Genomic DNA, 13,449 nt, shown 5'->3' on the forward strand with positions numbered 1-13,449 from the left:
TACTTAACACTGGTCATTCTTCTCGACTATGGTTGAGATGACCATTTAATTGATTTAGTTGATTCTTCAATTCAGACAATGTAACATCATTATGGATCTTAAACAAATCAAGTTTCCCTTAGTATTTTACAACTAGGTCAAAGTGCATTTCAACTGGATTGAAGTGAATTGTCTTGTGATGTGGATCACATAAATTGTTGGTATATTGTGAACCGAAAAATATGTTATATCGGTTTAAAAATAAAAAGATAAAAAAATATGAGTAGACCAAAAAATTATAAGATCACATAATCATGAACAAAAAGAATCAGTAAAACAATTTTAAAATTCAACAACAATTATTTATTATTTGAGGGAAAAAAACAATTATTTTCTTAAAAATGGAGAAAATGGTAATAGGCATTTGTAATGATTATATAAAGAGGACGAGAGTGAAGTTTGTATCAATTCTCTTAATGCTCGAGCCAAAACTTAACAGACCAGTCATGTTTATCACCCATCTTCCACTTATTAGGAAGTTTTGTGCATATCACACGATAGAATACAAAGATGATTTAGTGTATTTAGTTCAACTCCAATATAGATCAAATTTGACTCCGAATGCTAGATAGTTGATTCTAACATGTTTGATTTCTTTCAAGTAGAAGAGAAATGATATTTGATCATTTTTGACAACTTTTGTGATAACTTTCTCTCTCATACTCACATTATATTTTTATTTTCTCTTTCTGTTACTTTGATTTTTGTATCAATATCACATTTTCTTTGTAAAATTTTGATTATCTCAAAAGTTATCATATAATTTGATGTTCAAATAACACAACACTTAAGTAAAATTAATTTGATTTTGCCTTCATAATTAATTCTACTTGAAGTTGAGATTGTAACTTTTGATTTTAAAATTAATTTTTTTTACACACAACTATATAGCTCAACTCACTTTCATATCAATATATCCAAACACAAACTATTTTATCTTCAACTCACCGAGAATCAATTTTACAAAATCAATTCTTATCACCGCATAATCAACCATACACATTGCTTTGTTCCAGCTTCAAAGCACAGCTGCTTGCATTTTTCTACAAAATCACATCGCGAGCTTTATTTTTAAAATCACTAGTTTATTGGCACTTAGATGACACTAAATGGTTCAATCTGTGATTTTCTCTTTTAAAAATAGATGGAGAGTAGTACTAGTGATAGAAGCTGCTGCTGGTGTCTGTGGGAGTGAGGCATGGCTATGCGTGTTTATTGTTATATGTATATTCCGGCCTCACTGCTTGTTGCAGAGATTTTTGTTAGGTTTTTTATTTGGGGTATTCCATATATATACGGCATCTTTGTATTTTTTCTTTCTTCCACGAGTTTTAGTGCTTCTTGCACTTACTCGTCGAGAATAAATTTGCCATTTCAAAAAAAAAAAAAAAAAAAGAAAGAAAACTGCTGCTGAAAAACAGGGTGATGGTCTTTTCTGACTACTGTCATACAAATTTAATCCTCCCCTCCATATTGCTAGTAGCTATCCAAAACATTAAAAACTAAAGATGAAGTGCATTGTAATTTTAAAATTATCTGTCCTACAAAGTCGCTAGGATTCCCATCCCTACATGCATGATGCTTGATGGATACAATGCATTCGTTGGTGTATTGCAAAATGAGAATATCCATACACACTATATACCAACAGAGGAGGAACCTTTTTCAATTATGATGCTACAAAACCATCAACCTGTAGAATGACAATTTAGATGATAAAGGCTTATATGATTGCATCATCACCAACTATGATCATTCAAGCATCCCACTAACTTTTGTTGAGGAACAGAACAAAGGACATGAGTAACTCAGTTTAGCCACACAAATAACAAAAACAAAATAAATCCTAACTCTAGCATCATTTGCATACACTTCTTATTTGAAGCAGTTTTCTTTTCATAAGTTTTGTACATCAAGGAAGTTCTATTTGCAACTATATATGTGTGATTTTGTTTTCTTGTGAAAAGAATGATAAAATACAACAATGGACAATATATGCCTCACCCTCACTTAAGGGGTGCTGCAATTTCCTGGAGCCTCTTGGATGGGTGGGGTTATACATTCTGCAAATATGGTGATCTATAAAAGATACACGGGGCGCATGAATTACTGTTTTTTCTGATTGTTTTCTATGGGTTACAAATAATTATGAATTCCCAGAGCAGCCAAACCTATGCATACTCAAATATAGCACCTGTATGATTGAAACCACATGAAACTTGCAATGCTTTCACGTCTTCTGCAAAGCAAACTCTTGAAGGGTTTATGTAATCCACATCACTTCCATGACCCTGAGTTGAAAGCATAAGTTTCATTTATAGTACTGCAGCGCAGGAAATTGTATACTTTGCAAAATCAAAGGCAAGAAACTAATCAAATTCATCTAGGTATTGCACCTGGCCCACTAATTAAACTGACCACACTCCTAAGCAAATGTGACTCCTAAATTAATATGAAGAAAGTTTCTAAGTGTATGGGTGCGCGTTTTTATTTGAAAAATTGTGATTAATTATAAAATGCCTTGCTACTCTAAACAAATTTTTTTGGTTCTCCTGTCAGAGGACTTGTCATAGAATACGACATCCTGACCATTGTGATAACCGTCTCTTGATTAACACTTTAAAATACATGAAGTCATAAATTATTAGAAACAGAAGCATACCAATTGTCCACCTGAAGAATGTCCATCGTCAGAAAAAGTTCCATTTGAACCTCCCCAACCCCATGTGAAGATTCTTCCCCCTGAAAGTCAACGAAAAATTTCAGCATAGACGGCAGCAATAAAATCCTTTTATCTCACAACTACCAATACAGTATAAAGTATACACATCAAGTCTTACAAGTGAGAGTAAGTTAAATATTAAATGAATTTAAATGAAGGAAAAAAAAAATTAACAAAAAGGAATAATGGAAGGGGTCATCCATATGTTACAATGGAAAAAGGTGAATTTATATCTCCATGCAAAGCCTGCAGCTTTGTGCAGAAATCCATGAAGGCTATCCCAGTTTATGCACAGGGATGTGCGGTGGAGTCCGGATTATTGCATCCCAAGGCAAAAATGGATGTGATATTGTGAAGCTACCATTAGTAGCATCTAGTAGTCATGCAGTGTTGTCGTGGTTTCTAAAAAACCCAGACTCATGCAAGTAAGCCACCAACAAATACTATGAACATATAAAAGGCTGAAATTCTCCAAGAGGCAAGAAACCTATAGTACTTTTTAAGTCCCGACTTCCTCATTCCTTAAAGAAATTCAATTAACTAATTGCCTATTAGACAAGTCTAAGAAGCAATATAACTTGAAGATATAGCACCCAACTTTTCTGACATGTTCCATGGCTGTCAGTAGAATCACTCATTGGTAGTTCGTATATGAGAATATTGAAAGAGATGTTTTTCTTTTCTTTTATGGAAAAAGAGGTTGGAAAAAAAAGAGATGCATTAATCCAAATATATAAGTGTGAACTGTATACAGGCGTTTCAGCAATCCCAGTTCACAAAGGACTATAGGTAGATTTCAATAGTACTTCCAAGTCTTTTAATGCGATTTAAACCAACATGGTTGAATTTTATGGGGATTGTAAGTGTTTTATGTTTCCAGCCATATATTCGCTCTCTCACGTTTGATGCCCAGAAAGTTATTTTGTCATGCTGATCAGAGAAATGGCAATCTCTTTGCGAAAGTTCTCTTTTCTCTAGATTTCACTCTTTAATACATTGTCATGAATGACACTCTTAATGTTAGCCTTCAAATTCAGTCCACAATTTTTTCTTGAAAGATAATGATACATTCTTTCGCTCATTGACCGCAATTATTTTTTTAACACATAAAATTCTTTTTAGAAAATTGCTAGGGGTGACTATGTTACTACAAATGACATGCTTGTTACATCTTACGGATTCCCGTACTATTGTTCTGCTAAGACATGCTTGTTACATCTTAATTATTACCTTACCATCGTTTTGCTAAGTCTTTCATATTCTCGTAAATGAATTTTTCTTTTATCATGATGACACAGGGCTCCTATAAAACATCAAAACTATCAGATACATACTCAATATCAATATTCTTGTGTTGCTTTGTTTGATGCCTTGTCCATCTTGATGAAACAATCTTTTATGATAAAAAGAGAAAAGAAAAGCATGCATTCACCTATTTTTTTTATGTTACCAAAAAAAAATTAACAAGAAAAAGCACTTAACAACGGTAAGGTACTTCTTTGCCTTTTATACGAAGAAAAGAACTTACCAGAAATGGCAGCTGTATGTTTCCAGCCACAAGAAACCTGAACAACAGAAGACTCCAAGAATGGCCCTTGAACCTTTTCAGGTAGATGAATGGCATATGAGGACCTAGATAAAAATGATTTGAAGAATCAAAACACTTGAAAGAAGGAGAAATGAGGGAATGGAAATGTAGAAAATGAGAAAGACAAAGTAACAAGTTTTAAGAATAAAAAGGATACCCTATGCCAAGGCAGCCATTTTCATTTGAACCCCAAGTATAAAGTTCACCAAAATCTATGCAACAAACACCAAATAGAATGAAGCAGTAAACAAATTATCACAAATCAACACATGTGTAAGTTCAGAACCTGATGATTACTTGTCAAGACACAGGTATGATAGCCACCACAAGCAACTTCTTCAGCGTATGGAAGTTCACTGATCAACGATGGTTTTGTTGTATTGCTCGTCCCCTTCAAGAGCTGAGTATATTGATTGAAGAAAATATTAGTCATTACAAGTAGTACAGAGGAGAAAAAATAATGATTTATACCGATTGCACCTACCAATTTGTCAATCCCTTTATCTCCAAATATAAACACAGATCCATTTTCTGCACGATTTGCATGTTAGAGCAAAATTCAAAGATTAATTCCAAATGCAGAGTACAACCAAGGTATGAACGAGAAAGTAGAAAGAAAAAAAGAAAGATATAATTAAATTCAATTACCATCAGTACAAGCAGAGGTCAGCATCCCAGCAGCTACATATTTTACCTATAAATATTTCAAGAATGAAGCCAAAATACATAGGTGAAAAATAACAAGTTTGAAATAAATTTATCAACCTTATATAAGAAACAACCAGGCAGTAAATTTAACATCACACCTTGATTCCTTCAAGATCCTTTATAAGCCTTGGGCTGTATTCACTGCATGATTTCAAAAAATACATTATTATAGATCTACATAAATTGAAAAGTATGGTTAGCTTACAATTAATCTCTTAGAATTTGGATTTAGGGTCTAACTCAACCCAACAAAACTGATTGGTAAGGCTAGGACTGTTATAAGAACTACTTAGGCCATATCTCTAGTCAATATTGAACTTTCAACACGCCTTTTAAAGATTATGGATAGACATATAAAGCCCGAACTAATACGAAGGAACAACAGGATCTCAACACACCCCTTGATGCCCAGGACAGGACTGGACATCTGAGGTGTGGACAAAGCGTGTGGAATAACAGAGATCATGAGACAATAACAGATCTCAGATAGACTATATTCCATTTTCATCTTGAGCTTAGGATCTCACTCAACCCTACAAATTTGTCTTGGGCTTAGGATCTCACTCAACCGTACAAATTTGGCTTGCAAGGTGAAACCTGACTCAACCTTATAAACCTTATCTTTAATCAAGGCGGGTTTTCAACACAATAGAGTTATAGTCAAAATTGTTGTTGATGTTGAAACTCTGACTAACAAAGGTGAAAATAAAATAGATCTCAATAGAACCATAGTCAAAATAGTTGTGGATGTTGAAACTTTGTCTAATATAACAAGTGCAGAATGCACACTTCATTTTATAACAGTGTCACATTCACTTTTGTGTTTCCATTGGGTAAAAGCTACAAGCATTTTTTCTTTCTTTTAAATCTTTTCTGAATTGATAGATTTAAATTTGTGCTATATTTCAGAGTAGTGGATGCAATTTTTGGTATAGTGTGGTTAGAAACTTTGGGGATGGTTATAACTACTGAAAAGCAATGTTCATTGTTTTCTTTCAAGATGGGCAGGTAATTAGGCTAAAGGGCAACAGTTCTTATAAGAGAAAGGCGAATCAATATAACTTTCGCAGATCTCCAAAGCACTGTAGAGAAAGAAGTTGAGGAGATTGAAGGATGTGGTCCAACTGAAGTGGAACCAAGTATGTGGGTTGAGTGGTGGTGGGGGTTAGGGCGGTGGAGTAGAAAGTTTGGGGTTTTCTGCAGTCGTGGATCTTAGCAACGTAATAGCATGCAAACTTTCTAGAAGAGAGAATTTCAAGATAGTATGTATTGCATTTGCTGAATCTGAAAAATGATTTCATTGATTGAGAACCTGTGTGCACACTACACAGTGCAGTATTTACAATGAGGTGGTCCAAACCACTTCTACAACTGAATAGTTGTAAGTTACCCAGCTGAACTGCAAGCTAGCAATTCTGAATTACTCTAACAAAAAAATGATTTCTCGTCTTAACTGCTGGTACAAAACTTTGAAAATAAGGTGTCAATGACATTTTTATAATTAAACTAAAAACATAATATGGTTTTTTTAAATTGAAACTAAACAAGCCCAAGACATTCTTACAAGGAAGCGGGAAAATGATTCCTGGAGACTACTGGTTTTTTGTGTCTAAAATTTTGTATAAATTTAAACAGGCTTGTGTTCTACATAAGCTTAATTATCTACTAGAATTTTCTTGATCTATATTTAAATTAACGGGTCTTGATTAATGTTACATTTTTTACTGCATCTCCTATTTCTTTAGTGTTTACAGTTAATCAATTTGTCTCAAACGTTAACCATGAATGTATAGAGGAGATCTGCATGCGGTTATACAAATGGAAATCGTTATAGGCAACTCCAAGCCCAATATGCTCAACAACATTTAATGGGGCTATGCACAAAGGCGGTAAGTCTTAGATTTTATACCATGAGGTGGCAAAATGTTTTGGGAAAAAATCATACGGGGTAAAGTGTAATAATAAAACATAAATAAAGCTTAATGCAGCTAAAAAATTTAAAAGAAAAGAAGCAAAAAAAAAAAAAAACCTGTAACTTTTGAAGAATCCTAGTATGCTTGACTCATGACCATGACCAAGTCTACCAGACGCTCCTGCTCCCCAACTATAGGCCTCTCCTCCATCTAGCAAAGAAAGAACGTTTAAGCAACAAGCTCAAGTTTAAGCACATTGTCAAATACCATTGGATCCTAAAAGTTTAAGCAACAAGGTCTGTGCCTGGTAATTGGTTATATTTCATACATTATCTCATTATTACCAAGGCCATCATACAAAAGCTCTTTTAGCATGAAGTTCATAAGCCCGGTATAGACAGAACATTCATGTAGCACTAGCATATACATTCTTCACTGATTTAAGACTTACGTATTGTATTCAGAATGTGTAAATGTTTGCTTGATTGCATTACTCTTTTTGAAATAGCTATGAGACCTCATCTGTAAGATTTCTTTAAAATCACTTTACACTTTAATAATCACAATTAAGTCTGATCTAAATTTGTATTCCACTTGTATACTATACTTTCTGAAAGGGTCTTAATTTTACTGTAAGAGAACTTGGATCGAAAAACAATGCAACCATGTTTCTCATGTTAATCACCTTCAAGTTTGGAGGATATTTCTAAGTTGCTGTCAGATGATCACTGGAATTATCTTACAAAACTAAGTCAAATAATACAGGATGTCAAAGCATCAACTAAAGCTAGATATAAAGATAAAATCATATTAATATTCTAGTTTTCTTACAACTAAGCTCATTCTAATGTTTTATAGATCTAAGTATGTTGTTACCAATTTACCATTATTAATTTCATATCTTCCATTCCAGGGATTTTTCATGCATTTGTTCATTTATTTGTGACCATACGCCATACGTAGGCATTATTAGTTTAGGTGACCAAAATTTTCTTTGTTGGACTGCTCAAAAATAGTCTCAATTTACACGGAATTAGAATGTAATCCTAATTCTTAAGCAAAATACACCCTGTCTAAAAATTGTGTTTTGGATAGTGTTAATTTACTGTATCAAGGGAGAGAATGATGCACATAATAGATGAGGAAAATTTATTTCATTTTAGAAATAATTGTTTTATTGAGGAAATTTTAAAAATAATTGTGTTAGCTTATTTTTACATATCTTATAATGAACAGAAAATTATTTTTTGGGATTTTCATTGAAGTGTTTCTTTGTTTGATTAGTATTAGGATTACATTCTTTGGGAGTCGATTTGACCGGATTCCCAATACAAGGGTGTAAGTGGTTCGGACAAAACCGATGAAATCGAAAATCCAAACCGAACCAAACCGAAAATGTATCCGACCTTGTTTAGTTCGGTTCAAAACCGAACCAAACCAATCTAAACCGATCTAGTTTGGTTCGGTTCTTGGTTTTTAATTTTGAAATCCAAAGAACCGATGAACCGAACCGATGCTAACATAACTCCCCAGTTTAGTAATATTATCCCTCCTCAAACACACTTATGATTAAGCTCAAAATTAAAGGCTAACATAAAATACTCCATAATTCATTCACTTTCTCCCATTATCATCTCATCACATCACTCACACTCTATTTCGTTACTACTAAAAATAACACTAGCCGCTAGTCACCCCTAACCCATCGTTCCTCAGAGCCGCTGGGATCGTCCATCTCTTGTTAGTTTTTTCATGTTAGTTATACAAAGTAGTTTGAAAAACAGAGAACATGGAAAACAAAGTTCTATGAAATATTTGAGTATGTCGTATGCATGAAATACAAATTTGTGAAAATATGATTTTTTTTTTAATTGTATTTTCAAACAAACCGATCTACCGAACCGATCCAAACCAAACCGATTAGTTTGGTTCGGTTTTTTTTTTTTTTTTGAAAAACAGTAAAAAGCGAACCAATCTGAACTGATGAAGATTTCATTGGTTCGGACATTTTTTTGATAAAAAACCGATCCAAACCGAACTGTTACACCCCTATAAATATGGTTTTCTGCCTTTCATATCACATTGTAATTCGCCCGATTAATTTCATATGCCGACCATTTATTCAAAATCTCTTCTCTCTTTTTCAACCTGAAACCTGTAAATTTTAAATTGGGATATATCATTTTTTATGACCTATCCCATCGCTATTCTTCTGCCTAGTTCGAAATTTGGAAGTTCTACTGTCACAGTGTCATTGCCTATGATTCTCTTCTTCTCGTTGTCATTGTCTATGTCTGCTCCCCAAGTTTATCCCACCAACCACTGTTTTACTATTCTTTGACCCTTTCACAGTGTTAGCTTCTATTTTGTTAGACTTTCTCAGGGACCCCCAATCGAGCTAATGTTCTTTTTACCATAATAACAGGACAATAAACTGGCTGTGATTCACACCAACATCCCATCATGATTTCTCTTATCTCATTCATGAGTCGTGCCAGTGATGAATTCTCTGTTAATTGTAAATGACACCAGCCTCGATCTTCATTTCCATGGTTGCAATTCTCACTGGATTCAGTTTCAATTTGCAAGTATTTAGGTCTCAATTTTTTCTCTGTTTAAGGTTTCCAAAAGTTGTTTGTGAAGCTTGGGCTTTGCCATGCTGACTGCTAGTAGTAAGAAGTTTCCATTAAGGCTGACCATGGTTTCACCTTGTTATCTTCAGTTTTCGGTAATACTCGTCTCTTCGGTATGTTTAACATGCAAACTTTTTTAAGACCCCAACCCTATGTATGTTGTAGCTCAAGACTATATAAATAGTTAATCTAAAAAATAATAAAATATTACAAAAGGGAACAAAATAGATAAATTAACATCAGCAACTAATATGAATTAAAATTATGATTGTTTATTGCATACCACTAATAGCCAGTGAGTGCTCAGAACCCAGAGCAGCCATTTCAATGGTGATTCCATCCAAGTATTCTACTTTAGTTGGCAAAGGAACTATGTTGGGAGCCTCTACATGTAAGTAAAATGACATTATACTCATATTAGTTTCCACTTTCCACCTGCCAACCTTATCAGCTATAGGGGATTCTATTACTAATAGTAGTATAGTACCCATTTTTATAAATCATATAATATTATTAGTTTAAGTGGAAAAAAGCTCTTCAACTTATCAAAATGCTAAAACAAGGTCTAGTTCTTACTTTTTCCAAGTCCAAGCTGCCCAGTTGTATTCTTTCCCCACATGTACAGTTCTCCATCCACTGCAAGTAAGAAAGGGAGAGAGAAAATTCTGTTTAAAAACAAGAAGTTATAGAATGTGCAGAAATTCACAATGTAAAACGCATTAACAAATAATACTAATAGCTTTAAAAGGAATAAACAAAAAATAAAAGCACTAAGCAGCCTCTGGTAACTAATCTATACATGCCAAAATAATATAAGCTCAGAACAAATTGAAATCAAGCATCTGTACAATTTTTGCTTTTCAATAATCCAACTACTAGTTACTTAAAATAAAAAAGTAGTAATTAATTAATGACTTCTTATATTGATATGATATAGATATATGGTTTTGAACAATAGCTTCTTGGTGAACCTACTATTAGATTAAGATTAACCTATTGCAATGTGTTCAACAACGGATTTCTTAACCAGTCACATACTATATTTCCCTTTTTCTTGAAAAAACGTAAGTGATAGAATATTTATTCTGAAGGGGAAAACATCAGTCAACTTCAAATAAAAGTTATCGAGGGCCAAAGCTTGTTATTATTGGGATGAATGACAATGGTATCCATAAACACAGACCTGTTATTGCACTGGAATGATTATAACCAGCAGAGATCCGTACAACTTTCTTCTCGTGCCCAAAAACTTGAAGTGGCACCTGAAACATTACAGACAAGTGAATAAAATATCGCAAACAAGAAAATGCTGGCAAGTAATGCACTCATGAACATTAGAGCAAAAGAACAAGATGTTGCAATTGTCATCAGTTTACTTGACAAAAATACAGGAAAAAAGGCAAAGTAATCATACAACTGAGTAGGGTTTACTCTCCGATGTACCGAGCTGTCCAAAATCATTGAGACCAGTAGCATAAACACATCCATTGTCTGTGAAAGGAGTACAATTTGTAAGCCCCTACTCGAACATTACGGAGACTCTTCAAAAGTCACCGGACTCATCACCAATTTCAAAGACTGCCACATTGTAGCCATCCAGTGGCATAAAGAAAACTGTTACTAAAATAAACAAGCAACCTCGAAACCATAGACATTCCAAGGAACCCCCCAAAAAAAAAAAAAAAATCAACCGATCAATTCTCATAAAATTACACAACGACTTAGAATAATAACAAAATTTTATTATACTTGATAAATAGTACTCCCTCGGGTTATTTTACATTTCTCAAAGCAACCAAAATACTACATACATCATTGATGAAGCGAGAAAGGGATCAATCGATCTCAACTAAATAATAAAATGGGAAATGGAAGTGGAAGGAAGGAAGGGAGAGAGAGAGAGTGAACCTGTTAAAAATAGCGTGTGAGCGCCACCACAAGCAATTGCTTGAACGTTTTGATTATGGAAGGAGGTGCAAATAGCAGGTTTCCATTGAGAATTCAAATTACCGAGACCCAATCTACCGTAATCACCGTTGCCCCATAACGCAGCGAATCTCTTTCCCGGTTCAGAGGAGAATGATCGTGTAAGAAACCCTAACCCTGAAGCACAAGTTCTGAGGTTGAGTTTGGATGATGATGATGATAAACGGTGCCACATTTCGGCTTAGAAATTAAGGAAGTTGTTTTTTGATTTGAAGAAGAAGAATAAATCATCAATCGAAAGTAACAAATTGAAGTTAAATGATAGATAATCGTATATTGTGAAGGGAAAGGGAAAACATTTAATTTCATGCCATGATCATGATCATGATCTTATGGCTAGTGATACTGCAACGTATGCTTTCTTCTGGTCTGGTAATTGGTAAATAACATAAATGGCGGTTAGTTAAGTTAAATGTGTCTAGAGTATACGCGCCTACACCACCTCCCGCCAATTTACCTATTTAACCCTCTTCACCTTCAACACTTCAAATCATTTTCTTTTTTTGTCATTGATTATATTTTACTTTATATTCTATCAATTCTTGAGTTACTACTGTTTTACTTTATACTTTTTCTTATATTGTAAAGATAAAACTAGATTTTAGTCAAAGTTATAATCACATCACATGATGTGTATACCAGTCTCTCAACAAGTACTACTTCCGTTTTCAATTATACAAATTACAAGAATTAAGAATGTTAGTAGTAGTATCAAATTTATTTGTAATTACCTTTTTTTTTCACAATTTAATACTTATAATAGAGAATTAGTTTATATTTCGAACATAGTATTTATCGTTGATCGAATAAATGGTGTAAAGTAGATAGTTATTATATGTTGGTAAAGAAGGTAGTATATTGTACTTTTATTTGCGTTAGTAAATGCTTTTTATCTTTTTTTTCGTGTCAAACGTTTATAGTGCCAAAGTACATTTATTCATTATCTTCTTAAATTGCAGATTTGCACGTATACTGTACTCGTTAAATAATCTATTTAAAAACAAGGCTTAATGCTTTTTTGGTCCCTTAATTTTTAATTGGTATCGCTTTGGTCCTTTAACTAAAAAAAAAATTGTTTGAGTACTTTAAGTTTTTTTTTAATCTCGTTTTGGTCCATTCTGTTAGATTTTTGTTAGGTTTAATAAAAAAATGTTAAGTGTGGACACGTGACACCTTGTCATTGGCTCTGAGAATAAAAAACGTGACACGTGTAAAAAAAACCTCAGAGCCAATGACAAGGTGACACATGTCAAAGAGTTAACTTTTTTTTAAACCGTAACGAAAACCTAACAGAAGAGACCAAAACGAGACTAAAAAAAATTTAAATACTCAAACAATCTTTTTTTTAGTTAAGGGACCAAAGCGATACCAATTAAATAATTAATGGACCAAAAGAGCATTTAAGCCAAAAAAAACAATCGCAAAGGATACATATCTATCTCACAGTCATATCATATTCATATCATTGTTAAGCTCTTGGTGTCAACATGGAGTATAATGTCTAAAAACAATTGCAAAGGATAGCACTAATATTAAACGATACTTTATTTTAATATAATTTATCGTGTTAATTCGATAGATCATGTATGTCATTTGTCTTTTTAAATGGTAAAACATGACTTTGGTAAGAGACAATGACGGAAAACCAAGTACACTCTAACATTGTTCTCTTAAATAATTCAATAAACTAGGTTAACAAAAAAAAAAAAGACAAACGACAACGGCAATACACTAATAAAATAAAGGGTAAAATATGTTTTTCATCCCTGTAATTATGGGCCATTTGATTTTTCATCCCTGAACTTACTAATCCTCCCATTTTGCCCCCGTAATTACTAATCATTTGAAAATTCGTCCTAA

The 13,449-nt window shown here is 33.4% G+C and overlaps 1 protein-coding gene across 1 annotated transcript; it reads right to left on the reverse strand.

The window, feature by feature from the left end:
* Nucleotides 1-1,746: 1,746 nt before the first annotated feature.
* LOC11420736 (probable E3 ubiquitin-protein ligase HERC4) lies at nucleotides 1,747-11,977 on the reverse strand. Its single transcript, XM_003602649.4, has 14 exons — nucleotides 11,512-11,977; nucleotides 11,018-11,094; nucleotides 10,787-10,865; nucleotides 10,180-10,239; nucleotides 9,887-9,988; nucleotides 7,087-7,180; nucleotides 5,156-5,198; nucleotides 4,998-5,043; nucleotides 4,834-4,880; nucleotides 4,647-4,749; nucleotides 4,507-4,561; nucleotides 4,290-4,393; nucleotides 2,702-2,781; nucleotides 1,747-2,330 (listed from the first exon to the last, which is right to left on the reverse strand). The coding sequence occupies exons 1-14, from the start codon at nucleotides 11,762-11,764 to the stop codon at nucleotides 2,211-2,213; spliced, it is 1,263 nt and encodes a 420-aa protein (XP_003602697.2). The 5' UTR covers nucleotides 11,765-11,977; the 3' UTR covers nucleotides 1,747-2,210.
* Nucleotides 11,978-13,449: the final 1,472 nt, after the last annotated feature.

This window comes from Medicago truncatula, chromosome 3 (assembly GCF_003473485.1).
Source record: "Medicago truncatula cultivar Jemalong A17 chromosome 3, MtrunA17r5.0-ANR, whole genome shotgun sequence".
In the NCBI taxonomy this organism is placed as follows: Eukaryota; Viridiplantae; Streptophyta; class Magnoliopsida; order Fabales; family Fabaceae; genus Medicago; species Medicago truncatula.

What these genes read in the sequence shown, in the direction of transcription:
- LOC11420736 (XM_003602649.4), bottom strand. Translation starts at nt 11,764, where the DNA reads ATGTGGCACCGTTTATCATCATCATCATCCAAACTCAACCTCAGAACT. An exon ending in TCACACGCTATTTTTAACAG is followed by an intron (nt 11,095 to 11,511) that starts GTTCACTCTCTC and finishes CTCCTTTCACAG; the next exon opens with ACAATGGATGTGTTTATGCT. An exon ending in AATGGCTGCCTTGGCATAGG is followed by an intron (nt 4,394 to 4,506) that starts GTATCCTTTTTA and finishes ATTTTTATCTAG; the next exon opens with GTCCTCATATGCCATTCATC.